Source organism: Dama dama, chromosome 21, assembly GCF_033118175.1.
Source record: "Dama dama isolate Ldn47 chromosome 21, ASM3311817v1, whole genome shotgun sequence".
Lineage (NCBI taxonomy): Eukaryota > Metazoa > Chordata > Mammalia > Artiodactyla > Cervidae > Dama > Dama dama.
The window spans coordinates 44,815,564-44,834,586 of NC_083701.1; the positions used below are offsets into that span (position 1 = coordinate 44,815,564).

Below are 19,023 nucleotides of genomic sequence, written 5' to 3' on the forward strand. Positions count from 1 at the left end.
GAGGAAACTACAGTCCCCAGGCTGCTCTGCGCCGAGCCGGGAGCCGGCAGCCTCGCTTTGCGTGACCGCGGCAGGTTGGTCCTGGAGCAGATGAGCGCAGAATATTTAGGCGAAAACGCGAGGAGGGGGTGGGATCGCGGGGCAGGAGGAGTATCTCCGCCAAGAAAATTATGCATGCGTTAGGGGAGCTCTGAGAGAATGGCTGTGGAAGGTAAGGGACGCTTGGGCATTTTAAGCTCCCTCTTAACGCGCGCACCCCAAAACACACATCCCTGCTGAAGCTTGGGGAACCTGGGGAGGAAGGAAAGGGGGTGGTGGCGAGCGGGCCCTTTCCTCTTAACACCTCTTCTTGGCACTCACCTGAGCCACGGAAGGCAGTGGGCGCTTTATTCTGTTGCTTTAGAAAGACAAGTAGATTGCGCAGGACTCTAGGTTGTAGGCGAAGAGTGTCCCTAATGCGAAACGATGTGCTGGAAATGGGGGGAAAGCCTGAGAGGTCGCCTTGAGATTTCAGCCCCGAGGTGCCCTTTTTGATGCTCCCCACCTCCAGCCCCATACACCGGAGCCAGCTCCTTGGCCTCGCGGCTGGTAGATGCTCGCTTTGCCCACCCCCGCTCCCCACGCCTGCACGTGGGAGAGGACCCTCACCAGGTGCGTCATGGGGAAGCATGGACTGCTATTGGGTCGAGGGCCCCACGTCGTGTGTACCCAGAAGCGACAGCAGTGGATGTACCCAGAGGGTGGACGTGGTCCTACACCTGCTTCTGTTCATACAACCCTCCCGAGGCTGGCAGAGTTTACAGAAACAGTCAGTCAGGGATGAGGGCAATCAACCTCTTCCATTGGGGTGAATCCTCCTCTTTGAAGCCCACCTTCTTCTTTCCTCATATAATTTTGGCCTTTGGCTTTACAGTGCGGGCTCTATGATCCTGTTTCCTTTGAACTTCCCGGTTGAATCCCGGGATGGGCGGTTTGTATGGAATCCCAAGTTTTCATTCAGATTCTCTCACCTTGGAAGACTGGCTTTTTCCCTGAGGGTGGTTTCTGGGGGAAAGTATGTGGGCCAGACGGGTTTATGATGCTGCACTAGTAGCCAAACTGTGCCTGAATGATAAAGTGAAATGAGCATGAGACTGAAGGGGAGCATCCGTTCATCTCCAGAATTATGGTTCCTGAGTGTGGCTCAGGTCGTAGAGGAAATGGGTGTTGGAAAGAGGGCATGCTTGCCAGCTGTGGCAGGCTCCTTGCCAAGGGGAAATGAGCTTGCTCCTTGGAGGCCGGAGGCAAGAAGAAACCATGAGAGCTTACTGGCGTCTTTCTCCCCTCCCCACCCCAGGTGACAGCAACTGAGCTACTCTGACTCTTGTTAGAGTACTCTTGTTAATTACGTAGCAACTTGAAGAAGCAACAACTCAGCTCCTGTAATCGACTTCCATTAACTTGGAAGACTTGCTTTTGGGCTGTCTGAGGTTTGAAGATTTCCCCAGCTGGGCACTTCTATCTACCTATCTACCTACCTTTAATGCATATATTTGGCTTTTAAGTTATTTATAGAATTCTGTTTTTATATATATACATATATATGATCCTCTGGAGAAGGAAATGACAACCCACTCCATCCAGTATTCTTGCCTGGGAAAATCCCATGGGCAGAGGAGCCTGGTGTGCTACAGTCCATGGGGTCACAAAGAGTTGCACAACTTAGCTTCTAAATAACAACAAATCATATATGTGACTTTGAAAAAATAACCAGCTTTCTTTTCCAAGCAAATGTAATAGTAGAGTGAGAATCTGACTTTTTGCATTATTACAGTTGATGGTAACTGAGACAAGACTTTAGATGAAAAAAAAAGAAAAAAACAACCAAGATAAAGTTCACTGAGCTGAGGCCAAGGGCAAGCTGACCTACTGGCACCCTCTCTACTTCACCCCTGAGATGACATGATATCTTCTCTTTCCCACTCTTCTGTGTCCTCAAGTGACGGGCACTCCCACTGGTTACCAGTCCAGGGTGTACTTGAAAACAATTTCCTGCTTGCTGGAAGAAGTATAGAATTAGTCATATTTCTTGTCTGATGGGTTGTTATACCAGTGAAGCCAGACCTTACAAAAACAAAGGCTTTGAAAGGAAGTATGCCTGGACTGTGGAGAGCTTATTTTATTTTCTAGTGGCTTGTTTGGTTAAAGTGGCTGTCTAGTAAACAGGAGATCCTGAGCTGGAATCACAATGAGGCTTCGACTTGAAGAATAAAGGGAACGTTTTAAACTTCGGCTGCAAATATTCCTGTCTCTGGTCTTTACAAAGGCGGGCTTCTTGGTTTGAACTTGGCCCTTCCTGGCTACTCTCACTTGGTCTCTCAAGGTGCAGGGTAAACTCCTCTGGGAACTTGTCTTAGCCCTCCTTTCCCTCTGGCTTCTGAGTGGTTCACTCAGTCTGGGGCAAGTGCCTCTAGCATTCTGTTCCCTTAAGCACCTGTGCTTCCATCCATCCTAACACTTGCCTTACTTCATGTCTCTCACTGGACTCTAGTGAAACTGCAACCCCTTAAGAGTGGAGACCATATGATTTTGACATTGTACTCCCAGTCTATAGTATACTACCTGACCCGTGATAGGCATTCAATAAATGCTCGTGAAATCCATGGTGCGTTTGTAACTGACTACCTAAGGATGCATGGGACTTTCTTAGGATTTCTGAGAGGTTTGAAGATAGGGAGGCTTTTAAAGGATGTGCCCCCTCTCTTTAGTCTTCTGATGCTCAAAGACTCTTCTAGAGCAGTGGTTTTCATCTGAGAGGGATATTTCTGCCTAGAGCGTGTTTGAGATAATGCAGAGTCTGGCTTGATGTTTTGTGTCCATGGGCCAGCAATGCTAAATGTCCTGCTGTGCATGGCCTTTTCATACAAAATTCCCAACCCAAAACCAGGGAACAACCAGTTTCCCCAAGCTCACTGAGAAACACTGAGAAAGAAATTTCACCAGTGGGAATGGTATAGGAAATATACTACATGTTACTTAGCATCTGAGATTTAGTTTCTGCATCTGGAAAAAATAGGCACACTACTGTTTAGGTCCTACTAAAGTTGTGAGTGTTAAATAAAAAGAAAAGGGCTTATTAAGGCTACCCAGAAGGTGGATTCTCTGTAACTGTTATTTGTACTACCCTCCTTCTTTCAAAAAGCAATACTATTTGGAACCTGTTTTCTACCCTGAATTTTCACTTATTCATGTCAGTTTTTGTAATTAGTAACAAATTAGAAGTTTTTTTTTTTCTTGCAGTGTGTAACCTGTTTTCTTAAGTAAGCTTGAACTTGTAAAAGTGTTAAGAGCAAGTGGGTGGCTCATTCATTTTGCTGAACCTGTAACACTGAGTTTACATTGAAAATGAGATGCTGTTTGTGTATTTTATAGCTATCCTGAGTTAAGTTTTCTTTGAATTAATTACACCATCCTAGGTGTAGTCCCTAACCTGGTTATGATCTGAGTCTTATACCTGTGGGCAGCTTAAAGCTGTGCTTTCCAGCCACAGAATGTGTTGTGGTCTGCATTCAGATTGAGTGTATTGGCATCCATTTTCTTCTTAAAAACATGTTGTAAGAAATTACTCCATTAAGCTAGAGAACTAGGACCTCTAGAAAGGAGGTAGCCTGCAGAAACCAAGAGTAATCCATTCTCCATGGAGACTGTGAAGACAGTTGTATCCATTGAGACACTTTTCTAACCAGAGTGGTAGGCAGAGGGAAAAAGTAGTTTTATCTGGCATAGTGTTGTATCCACCTGTGTATTCCAAGATTGGTACCTGGCACTTTGGAGGACCTTAGTAACTTTTTCTTGAGTGAAGTATTGGGTTAGCCCAAAAATTAATTCAGGTTTTTCCATACAGCATTATGGAAAAAAGTGAACACGCTTTTTGGCCAACCCAATATAAATGCTTCAGAGCAAAAGAAAACTTTTCCTACCTTGGTCCCCATTTCCTCTCCCTGCATCATCCTCAGCTGTATAAGAAAAATGGAATGGAGAAATACTATATATAGTGTTTCTATTCCAGATCTAATAGAATAATAGTTCCTCTTCCATGGCAGAAAGATGAGTCCCAATATTCACCACCCCTCCAAAAAGATTTCCAGTAGAAGACTGCGTGCTGTAAATGACATTGGGCTAGGGAATCTGCATTCTCCATCTAAAATGAACAAGCTAACTTATCAGATAGCCTCTGATTAGTCATTCATTGCTCACATTCTATAGTTTTTCTCCTGTGAAAGAGTGACAAAACTGCCCATCACCAAAATAGTGTAAGGATAAGTAATCCTAACAGTGGCTGGGGAAAGAGGAAGAAACAAGATGGTTGGAATCTCGTGGCAAAGAGAAGCTGTCATGAAAAGTGACTCTGTACCCTGCTGGCCTTCAGAACTGAGTCACAATCACAATGGGAGATAAAGACATAGTCTTGATTAGAAGGGTACAGGAGTTATTTTTTTATTCTTTTTCTAACTTTGGGCTGGGTGGTAAAGTAGATTTGCTAATACTGCATCCCAGCAGCGAGTTTACCCCTTATGGGAGCACCTGTCTCTGTGACATTGGCAGCCTGGACTGCAGAGAGGAGATGGGCTCCTTCAGCAAGCACCTGGGACCCAGAGAGAGAGAGAAAGGCCCCAACTACAGATGCCTTGCTCCCTTTCACAGGCTTGCATGTGTCTACTTGTCTTCTCGCCAGAGGAGAGCCCATCGAGAGTGGAGAGAAACCAGCAGTGCCCTCCTCTTGGATTGTCCCCCATGGCACAGGAATCAAGGAGGAAAATGGCTCTCTGGGTGCTAGCCCACCTCCAGTTTTTCTAGCTGCATTTCCATGTGGGGAACATGGTTTTTGCGCACTTCTCCTTGGTGGGGCTTTTTGCCTGACCCATGATAGACTCTCCGTGAGGTTGGGTGAATGAATGAGTCAGTGAATGAGTGGCAGACTGAATGAATGGGTAAGCTTATGGTTGCATCTGATTTCTGCAGTAGGCCCCGCGTTCTCCCCAAGGAGAACCCTCAGCTGCGTTCATCTGCAGAAGTGGACGGTTGTAAAGGCAGTGCAGCCATCAGCCTGCTTTCCTTGTGACTGCACAGCATCCCGGAGTCAGTGTTCAGCTACTTGCTACCCGAGTCTCCTGCATTTCACTTTTCACCAAGGGTCTTTTTTTTTCGTCTTTTTTAAATATTTATTTTGTTCTGTATCCCACAAGATCGGACTTTCCTGCAGCAGCAGCTTAACCAATTACTCTGTTTTAAGACTTGAGAGTGATGAATGGGAGCCCATCATGGAAAGCTCCTGTGAGTGACTGTGCATGAAGGAGAGGAGGGGCCCTTCGCCTGACTTCCTGCCACTCCCAGCTCTTCTCCTGATCTCTAACTGGTTGGACAGGACTTCAGTCTAATCCTGCTCTTACCTGGCCCCGCCCTTGCTAATTCCTTTCAGTCCACCCTTCTTTCTTTTCTGTCTCGCTGTGGTTTTAGGCCAGAAGGAACCAGGGCTGGTGCTAAGGTGAAGACATGTGGGATATGTGATAACATGTAGCCATTGTAGCTGGGTTCCATCCACATGCTGAGTGAGTCAGGAGGGGCAGCCAGGGATCCAAAGCCTGTCCCTGTTCCCTGGGGAGTGAGCATCAGACATTGTACATTTGGTGCATTGGGAGAAAGAGGAGAAAATTGCAAACTCTCTTTCTCTGGCATTGGGCATTTGCTGTTAATAAGCTGGAGAACATTGCCTGTGTGCAAGGAACTCTACTAGATTTGGGGGGGAGTCCATAAAGAAGAAAGCTTAGCCTTCCCCTGTGTCCACTTGGCTGGAGACAGATTCAGATGAAAGCTGAATGATATAAGTGCTAAATAAAAGTACAAGCAACATAACGTGGGAGGTCTGAGAACAGACAGAGCATTTAGCTCAGAGCTGGACGGGATGGGATGACCTAACCAAGGGGACCGCCTTTGAATGAGCTTTGGAGCACAATAGTCATGAGTGGGGGATTGGGGAAGGACAGAGAACAGAGGGCTGTGAGTGGGATGTGTGTTCCCTAATGGCGTTCCCCCCACCAAGTTCTAGTGTTGTGGCTGTTTAGCCCTCTATGGGCAGGGTAGTGAACGGGCATGCGCCTGTCGTGTCTGGTACATTCCTTTTCCTATGGGCTGCATTATCCACTTGGCCAGACCTCCAGCACTCCCCGCAGCCCAGTTGGATCTTGCCTGTGGTCTTTTTGTCACAAGAGTGAGCTAGGAAAACTGCCCTCCTGATTCCTCCCCAATTTTCTGATGTGGATGTCACAGCACTACCAGCTCAGAGCTGGCTCATGAGAGCACACTTGGCTATATTTAGTCTGATTCTTCTAAAGTGTGGGTGCAAGAAGCTGCTCGTATAGCTTGCCTCCCAAGGGAAGAGCACACAGGGGTGGCGGTTGTTGGGTGACAGCGGGCCGCCTCACTGCCTTCTCTTTGCAGCCTTTTCCCCAGGGCACCTGGTGCTGGGAGGAACCAGCTGGCAATTTCAGTTCCTTTGTTCCTCAGCTGCTGTTGATGCTCTGGAAGGTGTTTGGTGCTATTCTGTCCAGAAGTCATTTTTCTAGCCCAGTGGTATTACTGTGTCTGTATACTAGCTGCTAATGAAGGAATGCAGATCCTCAGAGTTGGGATAAAACCAACAAAATATAATAGGTAAAATAAAAGCCATCCTCACTTTTAAGTGTAGTATTTTATTTTATTCATTATGTGATTCCCTGACATGAGGTTAACAGCAGGAAGTAAAAGTGATCATAATTGTTGTTGTTCAGTCACTAAGTCATGTCTGACTCTTTCTGACCCCATGGACTGCAGCACACTAGGCTTCCCTGTCCTTCTCTATCCTCCCTGAGTTTCCTCATAATATGAATGTGTTTATTTACTAAAGATACTTAATACTTAATCTTAATCTTAATTAATTAATACTTAATCTCTCTCCACCAAAAATTTACTTTCCACTCAACACCCACAATTTTGTAGGTTGGGCTCTCTTACTCTGATAATTGCTCAGTTATACATTTGTGCATGCAAATTGACTGCAAAGAGAAATTTCAGATCATGCAAAAGAGGAAGAAAATTCATGGACTCTATGAAAGTAACATTGGAAAACTGACAGAATGAGACAGCTGTGACCCAATTAAGATTTGGCTTAGTTAGGCCAGATAACCATTAAACAAGAGAAAGTTGACCTATGATGCTGATTTGGTAGGAACCAAGAAAAGAATTAGACCAGGTAAGGATTAAGAGAAGTCTCTGGTGAAAAATGATGCCCTGAAATACTTTGGGGAGAAAATGATCTCCTTTATAAATGGGCTGTGAAAAATCAAACATAAAATGAAAAATGTTTTGTCCTACAGACATAAATCTTGGAGGAGCTATATAACAAAAAAATTTGATTTTTTTTTTTGTTGTTCTAAGAATTAACAGATACTTGAAATTTTAATCTAAGTTGGTTAAACTGGAGATAAACATCTCCATTTCTCTCTCCAAGTATCATTCAAACTGTTTCACTCTTAATTTTTGAAACTTGAGTCTGTATTTCCTTCCCTCTCTGTTCTACATTAGTACTTTAAAAAGTTTAAAGTTCAGATTATTTAGGTATAATTTACATTCAGTAAAATTTACCTTTTGTAGTTCTTTGAGTTTTGACAAACATATACAATTTATTCAGTCTTGTAACCATGAAGAAAATCAAATTCAATTCCTACACCCAGGAAAGATTTCTTGTTCCCTTTAGTTACACTTTGTTCAGTCTCTGGTAAACATACTGTTTTGATTTGTCTTTATACTTTTGCCTTTTCCAGAAGGTTATGTAAAATATCATATACTATGATAAAATGATATCATATGCTATGTTGCCATTTGATTCTGAATTCTTTCATTTAGTATAATGCATTTGAAATTCATCATTCAGTCCTTTTAATTGGTGAATAGCAAGCATTCCATTGAATGGATGTACCACAGTTTATTCACCAATTATATGTTTAGATTGTTTCCAGTTTGTGGTAATTATGAATAAATGACTGTTAGTAGCTGCATACAGGTTTTTGTGTAAACATAGTTATTTCTCTTGTATGAATAGCTCAGAGTGGAATTTGAGTCAGTGTGTGTTTTAATTTTATAAGAAACTGCCAAACTGTTCTCTAGAGTTACTGTCTCATACGTATTTTTCTCAATTTGGATTTTTTTCTCTATTAATCATCTGCTCATAATGAGGACCTCACAAGAATAAGATAATTACATTAATGGGGACAATTAGAAGGAAAGAGTTTTCCAGAAGTGAGTTCCCTGAGCTATATTATGGAAGAACATGCAAGTAAAGCAATGGCACATATGTATCTTGGTTTCCAGGTTAGTCCAGACTTCAAGGATGGATTTGGCCTGGACACATCACTGGTTTTACATCCAAAAGAAAGCTGTTAAATTCCCTTTATAATTAAAAGTAACAGGAGTTTGCCATTAAGTTCTGGATATTGATTTTTTGTTTTGTTTTGGTGGTGGTTATTGTGGAAAACCAGATACAGAATGCAGCCCAGATGAGGGAGGGCTTCCCTTTGGAGGAAAATTGGGGAAGGACATGCTTGAGAGGCCATAGATGAGTTGAACTGGAGCAGGAAAATTTTACCTCCTATCCCTGGAAGGAATTGGTCTTGCCTGCCAAGGGGAGTTGCTGGTGGAGCCAAGGACTCCATTTTATGAAGCCTGAGAAAAGGTTAATTGATTCAATCTCTAGTGATTTAAATTTTAAGTGTGACTGTGTGTGATCTGATTGAAAATTGGGCCTTCATTAGCTCTCCCTTTATACAGTGGAAGCAGTGCTTGATTCACCTGCAAAGACCAGATTTTGCTCAGCCACAAATTAGATGGAGGGCTTTATCATGGAATTGCTTCCAAGTGCAAAACATGGTTTTGGAGTTATAATTTGGGTATGGATGCATTAGGATTTTCAGAATTTCCCAGTGGTCTTTGGAGTATTTGAGTTTGGGATAGCCCAGAATTTGTATGATACATGGTTGCCTTAATGCAGTGCTACCCTGTTGGAGGTTGTAAAATGTCAGTTTAGGGTTTTTGTGTTTGTTTTTGAGAAGGTGCCTGTGCATTACATAGAGGTGAAAATATAATATTAACCAGACTTCAGTAGATGAACGTTGCACTTAATTTTGTTTAGAGTTGCTTATTTTCCCCTTGATGCCAGTGGTTTATAGCTGGAGGGAAGACAGCAACCAGTAGCCAAGAAATGGACATTCACCTCCTGGTCTTGGCTGAGTCATCACCCTTTTTTTCCTTCCATCTCTGAGATTAGAACCAGGTGTGTGTCAGTACTTTGTGATGCCTTAGCTTTTGCTTTCTGTTTGTTTTCTGCTCTCTGCGATAACTTAACCACAATGTAAAAAAAAAAAAATTAAATCTGCCTGAATAAACTATAGGATTGCCCTTTGGTGTTAAGGCATCTTGGAAATTTAGGCGAGTATAGCATTTACTTCCCATAGCTTAAAAGTGAAATATTCTTCATTTTATACTCGCAGATATTTATTGAGCATCCAGTATATGCCAGTCTCTAGCAGAATTTGATTTATAGTCCTGTAATACCGTGGATAAGCTTAGGAAAAACAAGTGTTCTGAAGACAGATCTGCTTAGGTAGTGTTTCCTTAGTGATGAGATTCTTCTGGGACACTTGGTGATAACATCCATGTTCCTCCTCTCCTCCCTTGGATGGTATGTTTTTGAGTCATAAATGTAACTCAGTTGGTAAAGAATCTGCCTGCAATGCAGAAGACTTGGGTTTGATTCCTGGGTCAGGAAGATCCTCTGGAGAAGGAAATGGCAACCCACCCCAGTATTCTTGTCTGGAGAATCCCATGGAGAGAGGCGCCTGGTGGGCTACATACAGTCCATAGGGTTGCAAAGAGTTGGACACTACTTAGCAACTAAATCACCACCAATACCGTGGATAAGCTTAGGAAAAGCAGGTGTTCTGAAGACTGATCTGCTTAGGTAGTGTTTCCTTAGTAATGAGATTCCTCTGGGGCACTTGATAACATCCACATTCCTCCTCTCCTCCCTTGGATGGTATTTTTTTGAGTCAGAAATGGGGCCTTGAATCTAACACATGGCCTGAATCATTCTTAATAAGTATATTTGGAGATGCTGGTATGGGGGCAAGATTCTTAGTCTAAGATCAGAAGAGGGGACTGAAGGTCTCATGGAATCCTTGACCCCCTTAAACCATATGCACAATATGTATATGGACTTTGTATTTTTCATGGGAAAGGGGACTGGGGCTGTCATTCTGTTCTCCAGGGAATAAAGATGAACGTGGTCTTCTTTAGAACAGCCATTTGACTTTTTAAAAATATATTCTGATAAATCTCTAGTGCCAACAACTATGTCTGGCACATAGAAAGCATACAACTATTTGTTTAGTAAACAAGAAGATTAATGTCTTTTCATTAGTTACCACCGGTTACTAAGCCAGCCTCTTGATGGCCATTCTCCAGACATTGTTGTTGTTCAGTTGCATAGTCTTGTCTGACTCTGTGACCCATGGACTGCAGCACACAGGCTTTCCTGTCTTTGCCATCTCCTGGGTTTGCTCAAACTCATATCCATTGAGTCGGTGATGCCATCCAACCATCTCATCCTCTGTCACCCGCTTCTGCCTTCAGTCTTTCCCAGCATCAGGGTCTTTCCCAATGAGTTAGTTCTTTGCATCAGATGACCAAAGTATTGGAGCTTCAGCATCAGTCCTTCCAGTGAGTATTCAGGGTTGATTTCCCTTAGGATTTATTGTTCTCCTTGCTGTCCAAAGGACTCTCAAGAGTCTTCTCCAGACATTAGTTTTCATAATGCAATGAGATAGTTGATTCCCCAGCCCATAGCTGAGAGACTTTAGATCCAGAGAAGATAAGTAATTTCTCCAAGGCCACACAGCTAATTGGTGGTGCAACTGGGCTTTGTTACCAACTTTGCCATGTTCCAGTGAAAGTAAAAGTCACTCAGTTGTGTCTGACTCTTTGCAACCCCATGGACTATGTAGTCCATGGAATTCTCCAGGCCTGAATACTGGAGGAGTAGCTATTCCTTCTCCAGGGGATCTTCCTGACCCAGGAATCGAACCCAGGTCTCCTGCATTGCGGGCGGATTCTTTACCAACTGAGCTACCAGGGAAGCTTTTTCACAGTCCTGTGTTGCTTTCTGGTTTTGTTTCAGTTTGGTAGTTTGGCTCTACTTTACTAGCTGTTTGTTGGAAATGTTGACCATTTAAGGGGAAGAATAAAACAGTGTAATAAACAAAACATTGCTCTACAGTAGGGAAAAACTCTTCCAGGTTTTTAGATCAAATCTCTAATAAGATATTTATCTTCATCTCGGCTCTCTGCACTTTAGTTTCCCCCTGTGTAAGAGCCTGAGGTCTTTGGGTTTTTGTTGCTGCTGTTTATCCCTGTGGGTTTTCATATTTACTTATGTACCCAGCACAAATGAGTTATTTGGATAATAAATATTCATTGTGCACTTGTGATAAACTCAGCTCTGTGAACAGCACTCACCAGGTGATATAAAAGAATGGAAGGCCACCAACCTTTCCCTCATGGGGCTTATGTTGCTTCAGATTCAAGACTTGGTTTGTGAATGTATCTTAATAAAAAAAAAAGAAGAATATATGGACTTGGGCAAAGTGGGCAGTGTAGAGGGCTCTGCTTTCAATCAGAGGGAGCCGCCATGCCCACAGCAATGGTCCTCTCACTGCCCTTGACTCCCCAGAAGATGTTCTCAAAGGGTGTTTTTTTGTTTTGTTGTTCGTTTGTGTTTTTAAGACTTAACTTCTATGGAAAATTTGATCACAGCCTGGAGAAACTGAAAAACCAAGGAAGCTAAAGTAATCAGATAAGGGAAAAGAAAGGAATGGAGGAACAGATGTGAGAAACATTTCAGAGTGGGGGCGCCGGGAAGAATAGGATTTGAGATTGTGTAGTTATGGGGTGTGGCAGCCACATAGTTGCTCCCAACTCTTCGGGGACACTCGACTGCCAGTAAAATCAAAGCCAAACTCCTAAGCAGTCAGGGACTTTTCCAGACTGTCACTGCCCCCCTGCTTCAGGCTGATCTCCACTCTTTCCCCTTAGGAACCTTCCCTGATACTCGAGGGGCCCAGGGATCAGCTGTGTGCTGACTCACAGTGCACACTGACTCCCTACCATATTCTTTATGCTGGTCTCCCCACCTGGAAGCTCCTTCTTCCACGTGTTCACTTTGCACATCCTTCTATGTTCATGTTTAAGGCAAGACAGTAGGTGGGTAAGTCAGGGAAATTTCATATGTGACGAGCAGGATCACCAGTACCAGCAGTTTAAGGGATAGGGTGAGGAAGAGGAGGCTGAAGGAGATGGGAAGAAGCAGCCAGTGGAAGGAGGGGTACCATTTCAGAGTGGAGAGTCTCAGCATCACATGATGAACTAAGACAGCTAATGAGACATGTGCTGGGAAGTACCCAGTGGTTTGGTAAAAATTTAAGGTATTCTGATGAAATGGGGAGGCAAATCCACATTATAATACTTTGGGGGTGTTGAGGAAGCTACTCTTGATGCAAATGTATCATCAAGAAATGGAAAGAAGAGGTGTAAAAGCGGAAAGGAAAGGGAGTTATGGAAAGGGAGTAGTTATGGAAAGGGAGAGATCAAGGTCAAGGGAGTTGTAAATATTGTGAGAAGTTGGAAGAAGGAAAACAGGGGGTCTCATGTAGGTGGGAAGCAGTTCAGAGCAAGATATATATATTTTTTTAAGCTATGAAATATTTGAGAGTGTTTCTAGATTGTGTGTGAATTGACCCAGTGGAGAGGGAGATTTTGAAGATACAAAGGATAAAAGAGGTAACCTTTAGAGCAAGGGCCATCAGCACCAGCAAGAATTTAGCTGTATTATGTCTCGGAGAAGGTGTTCTTTCTGGAAAGGGTGGTTGGTACAGGTAATAAATGTTATAACTATAAAATAAAACACATGACTATTAAAAATATTACTACCTATACTATGATAGGCACTGTTCTAAACTTATACGTTAATTCATTAACCTTCACATGAATCTTGTGAGGTAGGTACCATCATCATCCCTGTTTACAAATAACAAAAGAGGTGCAGAGATGTTAAGTGACTTACTTGTGGTCACTCAACTAGTTCTTGGTAAAGCTAGAATTTGATTAAAAACAGAAGATGTTTGTGACTTCCGTGGCGGTCCAGTGGATAAGACTTCACCTTCTAATGCAGGGGGTGCAGGTTTGATTCCTGGTCAGGGAGCTAAGCTCCCACATGCCTTGCAGCCAAAAAAACCAAACCCTAAAACAGAAGCAATATTGTAACAAACTCAATAACGACTTTAAGAATGGTCCACATCAAAAAAAAAAAAAAAAAGTCTTAAAAAGATGTTCATCCCATTTCCTAGTTAGGACACTGTGGGGAATACTGGATTCAGACATTATCATCAGAATTTTTAAAATTATGAGACTATTAAATGATCACCTACTAATATACTGTTATGTCAGTTATATCAATGAAAAATTTTTAAAGGATGACCTCTAAGGACATCCACTGACATTGTCAGTGGGTCAATGACAATTTCTTGCCTGAGTTTATTTTGTAATAACTAACTCCAGGTAGGACAAGCATGGAATCGAGGACTTTGAATTCTCAAATGTTGAGGGGGATGCTTTTCAGAACATGAGTCCTCTTCTGGAGAGGTTAGGCTTTGTGGGGGTGGGAGGGGGGTGCTTGCCTGTGGAACAGGGGTTGGGTGTACAGGCCAGCCAGTGGGTACCACAAGGGTACCCTCATTCTACAGCCTGGTTTCAGGGTTTCAGGAAAATAACAGCAAGTAGAAGTGGTGTCAGAAAAGTGAAAAGAAAAAAGGTGAAATGATGCTGAAAATAAACTTGGCCAACTGTACGGTTTTGCCGAGACGGGAACATCATCTCCATTTCCTTCCATCTCCTGCCTCTTTTCTGCTTTTAAAGGCCTTAAGATTTAGGTTTTCAGGGTGCTGAGGTCATTGTCCCTGATTCTAATGATAAGGGAGAGTGATTTTCCCCAGCTAATGTTCCGTCTATTGCTCGCTAAGTGCCTCTCTACAACCCCATGAAGCTCCTGCCTCCCTCTGACCTGCTTTGCCTGGCCCGGGTTTCTTAACTGAAATTCAGTCACTTGGCTTTTTGGCACCCACACGTTTGCTGGGGCTCACCCCAAGGCCATCATCATTGCAACCCTACCGCCCTGGCTTGCCTTCCCAGGTACGGCCTCTCATTGGAGCCACAGCTGACCTATTGGCAGCTGGACCAGGCGCTCGTGTTCCCGTTTCATAAATTAGGACGTGAAGGCTCTCTTGCCCAGGGTCACATAACTCATTAGTGAGAGAGCTCAGATTTAGAGCTCGCTGTCTCAAGTCTTTTTTATTCTGGCTTCTGTAATTGCTGCCATGATTTGGAAGGGATGGTACAGTGCCTACTTTGAAGTGGAATACTCTAAAAGGGAGCAAGGATTTTCTTCAATTATGAGTGAAGGCAGGCAGAATGGAGCCTGAAGTTGTGGACTTCCCTGGAGGCCTCTAATCCTTGGCTCAAGTGATAAGTTTCTCTTTCTCTCTCCTAGTATTTTATAGATTTTCTGTAATTGTATCTTCTAAATAGTCATATGGAAGTAATATTTAAACAAACACTTTTCAGGTATGAAAATTTTTCATATTTACCATAGAAAGGAAAAATATGAAAACAAATAAGAAACTACAAATAACAATAGTTAACATTTATTAGGCACTTGCTGATATTAGCAGCTGGGACTGCTTCTCAGCCAACATACATTGGTACAGCTGTTATTGACTATTGATAGACTGGAACTTTCCTCATGGATTGGGGTCCAGGCCATATTGGTGGTCTTAAATACTGACAGTTCCCAGTAACCCTACAAGATGGTTGTTAATATTCATTTTCTACATAACAAAATTAAGGCCCAGACATATTAAATAATTTCCCCCAAATCATTGTTGTTCATTGTTCAGTCACCTGGTTGTGTGTGACTCTCTGTGACCCCATGGGCTGCAGTATGCCAGGCTGCCCTGTCCTTCTCTGTCTCCCAGAGTTTGCGCAAACTCATGTCCATTGAGTCGGTGATGTCATCCAACCATCTCATCCAGTGTCACCCCCTTCTACTCCTGCCCTCAATCTTTCCCACCATCAGGGTCTTTTAAGTTGGCTGTTCACATCAGATGACCAAAATACTGGAGCTTCAGCTTCACCATTAGTCCTTCCAACTAATATTCAGGGTTGATTTCCCTCAAGACTCATTGCTTTGATCTCCCTGATGCCCAAGAGACTTTCAGGAGTCTTCTCCAGCACCACAGTTCAAAGGCATCAATTCTTTGGCTCTCACAACTGTATGTGACCACTGGGAAGACCATGGCCTAGACTATACAGACCTTTCTTGGCAGAGTAATGTCTCTGCTTTTCAACACACCGTCTAGGTTTGTCATAGCTTTCCTGCGCAGAAGCAAGCATCTTCTGATTTCATGGCTGCATTCACCATTCTCAGTGATTTTAGATCCCAAGAAAGAGGAAATCTGTCGCTACTTCCACCTTTCCCCCTTTTATTTGCCATGAGGTAATGGGACCCAATGCCATGATCTTAGTTTTAAGCTAGCTCTTTCACGCTCCTTCAGCCTCATCAAGAGGCTCTTTAGTTCCTCTTTGTTTTCTGCCATTAGAGTGGTATCATCCACATATCTGAGGCTGTTGGTGTTTCTCCCGTCTATCTTGATTCCAACTTGTAACTCATTCAGTCTGGCATTTCTCATGATGTGCTCAGTGTGTAGGTTAAACAAACAGGGTGACCAGCTGGTAAATGATGGATCAAGAATTCAAACCCCAATTCAGATGACTTTGGTGCCCATTCTGTTGCTACTAAACAAGGAGGCTTGTTTACCCTGATACACCTAGTAGATCACCCTGGGAGAGTTTGTATTTCTTCCTTGACTTTATGTAGGTGATGGACTGTACCTGGTATAATTTTATTCTGCCCCCTTCCCTTCTTAAAAAATGTCTGTAAGCATGATGCTTAGTTTCATTCTCTTCAGATGCAGCACTACTGAGGACAATGCTTAGAGCTCTTGAGAGGGCAACAGATATGTAACTGTCCACGTTTCTCAAGGTATCATCACAGAGCTAGTCCTGTAATTTGTTGATGGTTATTGTCAAGGTCACAACCATAGAAAATACATTTTATAATGAGAGGTTTATGTGTTTCAGGCTTCTCTGGTGACTCAGATAGTAAAGAATCTACCTTCAATGCAGGAGACCCAGGTTCGATCCCTGGGTCGGGAAGATCCCCTAGAGAAGGGAATGGCTGCCCACTCCCGTATTCTTGCCTGGAGAATCCCAAGAATAGAGAAGCCTGGCGGGCTACAGTCCACGTGGAATGAGAAATCTATGCAAGATGAGGACAAGATCCAAGTTAATTGTAGAACTCAGAGTTGTAACAGTTTCTTTTTGGTTATGCCTGTCAACTTCTCGTCAACTTTTATTACAGCTTAGTGATTGATGTGTAACAAGATTTTCTACCTTTTCTTCTGATGTTTCATCTTGGTCTCCTAGTCTGTCTATCTAGTTATTCCCTAATGTAGTGGTCCCCAGCCTCCAGGATCTAATGCTTGCTGATCTGACCTGATGTAATAATAATAGAAATAAAGGACACAATAAATGTAATGCACTCGAATCATCTGGAAACCATCCCCCCAACCCCAGTCTGTGGAAAAATTGCCTTTCACAAAAGCAGTCCCTGGTGCCAAAAAGGTTGAGGACCACTGCCCTAACGTCTCATTGATATTTTCTTGTTTATACTCTGGAGGATGTTCACCCATTTTTATTCTTAACATTCTAAAATCTTTGATCATGTGAACATTCAGAATCACTGTTATTTTTATATTCAGCTACTACTTCACTGGGTCCTCCAAGTGCTGCATGAATGCTCAGTCTTGTCTAACTCTTTGCCATCCCATGGACGAAGAGTCCAGGCTCTTCTGTCCATGGGATTTTCCAGACAAGAATGCTGGAGTGGGTTGCCATTTCGTCTTCCAGGGGATCTTCTCGACCCAGGGATCAAGCCCACGTCTCCTGCATTGAAGGCAGATTCTTTACCACTGAGTCACCTGGGAAGCCCTCTAAGTGTTAGATATTTGTAAATTAGGGTTACATTTTCAGATAATGAGACATGCCCTTTTTTTTTTTTTTTTAATAAGTGAGTATAGACAGATATTCTTTACCATTTATTGAGGGTTTGCTGTACAAGGATTGTGGCTTGTAACCATTTTTTATAATGCCTGCTGCAATATATGTGTTCCCATTTTACATATAAGGAAACAAGCTTTGGTTAAGTATTTGTCTGAGGCTACTTAATAAAAGAAACTGAGAATGAAGCCTGTATATGTATTATGTTTAAGAACATCATCATAGTGTCTAAATTCTTTGAGTACTTACTATGTGTAAGGAAGTGTAGTAAGCACTTTATAAACTTGAGATTTTATTTTTATTAGTTTTGTGAGCTTAATTTCAAGATGAGTTATTTTCTTTAAAAAATGGCTTAAAATGAGGTATCATTTTCTTAATATTCTGTAAACTTATCACTAATTCCAAACAAAAATTTGTTTGTTAAAGCTCTTCTCAATACATCCATATGGTATTCTGTCAATCTCTTCTCACTGAAGAACAGTTTCCCCAAAGAATTCTGGTTTGCTTTAAGCAAGTCGATCTCTAGATCTTTAGCGCTGTCGTGTTTGCATTTCCTTCCGCCAGTCTCCTTGGGTTGCCTTTCTTGGTGTCTGTGTTATATTCCCTCTTCCGGGACCCTAGATCTCTTACTTTGCTTCCACCTTCTTTTTGATGGACCCCATCCCCCTGTTACCTCCTGAGGAAAGGTACATGAGAAGCATACTTTTGAGAACATATCTGATAAAGGTGTGTATTCTACCCTTGTATCTAATTGATAAATTGATTAGACATTTAAAAATAAGTTGAAAATTGCCTTCCCTCACAATTTTGAAGCCTCTAATATCTTCTAGTTTCCAGTCCTGGTTTTGAGAAATCGGAAGTCTTTCCATTCTTGATCATTGGTATGAAATACACATTTCTTTGAAATTCTTAAATCTTCTGTTTCTAGTGCTGAGAAACTTGATGAGAATATGCTTTGGTATGAGTCTATTTTTATCCATTGCATCGTGTACTTAGTGGTTTTTCAAAGTAGAAACTCATGTCATTCATTTCTGAGAATTTTTTTGAATTATTTATTTGATTTCCTTTTATCCAATTCATTCTGTTCTTTATTTCTCTGACTGCTATTTTTGAGATGATAAATTTCCTGGACTGGTTCTTATTTTTGAAATCTATGTTTCCTATTTCTCATCTCTGTTCCTTTTGTTCTGTTTTCTGGTAGATTAATTTTATCTTTCAAACTTCTATGGCACTTATAATTTCTACTATCATTTTTAACTTTCCAAAGAGATTTTTTTAGCTTTCTGAAGTTTTTATAGCATCCTAATCTTGTTTTGTGGATGTAATCTTTTTATATTTTATTGAGGATATTAATGCTAACATTTTTCTTTTTTCAACTGAAATTTATTTCACTCTATATTTCTTCCAATACACTTTCCTTTCTATTCATTCTGGTCTTTTTTGATTGGATATTGTCAGATGTTTGTAGATATTAGGCTTTCCTTACATTTAAATAGCCCATGCTAAAAATTAGGAAGATCTCTATAAATTGGGTCTGTCAATCATGGTTTTCATTGTAAGATGAATTGGCTGGATATTTTTTAGGACAAGGGAATGGGTCATCTTATGTCAGGACTTCTAGGAGTTTTTTTGTTGTAGGTGGTGGTTTGTTTTTAATTGGGCTGGGCTGGTTAATTACTCAGAAGACCCAGTATTCAAACTCTAGTATCTGACTGCTGAGTATAAGCC

The 19,023-nt window shown here is 42.1% G+C and overlaps 1 protein-coding gene across 2 annotated transcripts in view; it reads left to right on the plus strand.

Moving 5' to 3' along the window:
• Positions 1 to 70: 70 nt before the first annotated feature.
• SAMD12 (sterile alpha motif domain containing 12) overlaps positions 71 to 19,023 on the plus strand; it is a 431,004-nt gene continuing 412,051 nt past the window's right edge. For both annotated transcript variants that reach the window (XM_061123568.1, XM_061123567.1), the window contains exon 1: positions 71 to 211. In XM_061123568.1, coding sequence (XP_060979551.1) covers positions 199 to 211 — 13 coding nt within the window. In that variant the 5' untranslated portion in view covers positions 71 to 198. The remainder of the gene's footprint in view (positions 212 to 19,023) is intronic.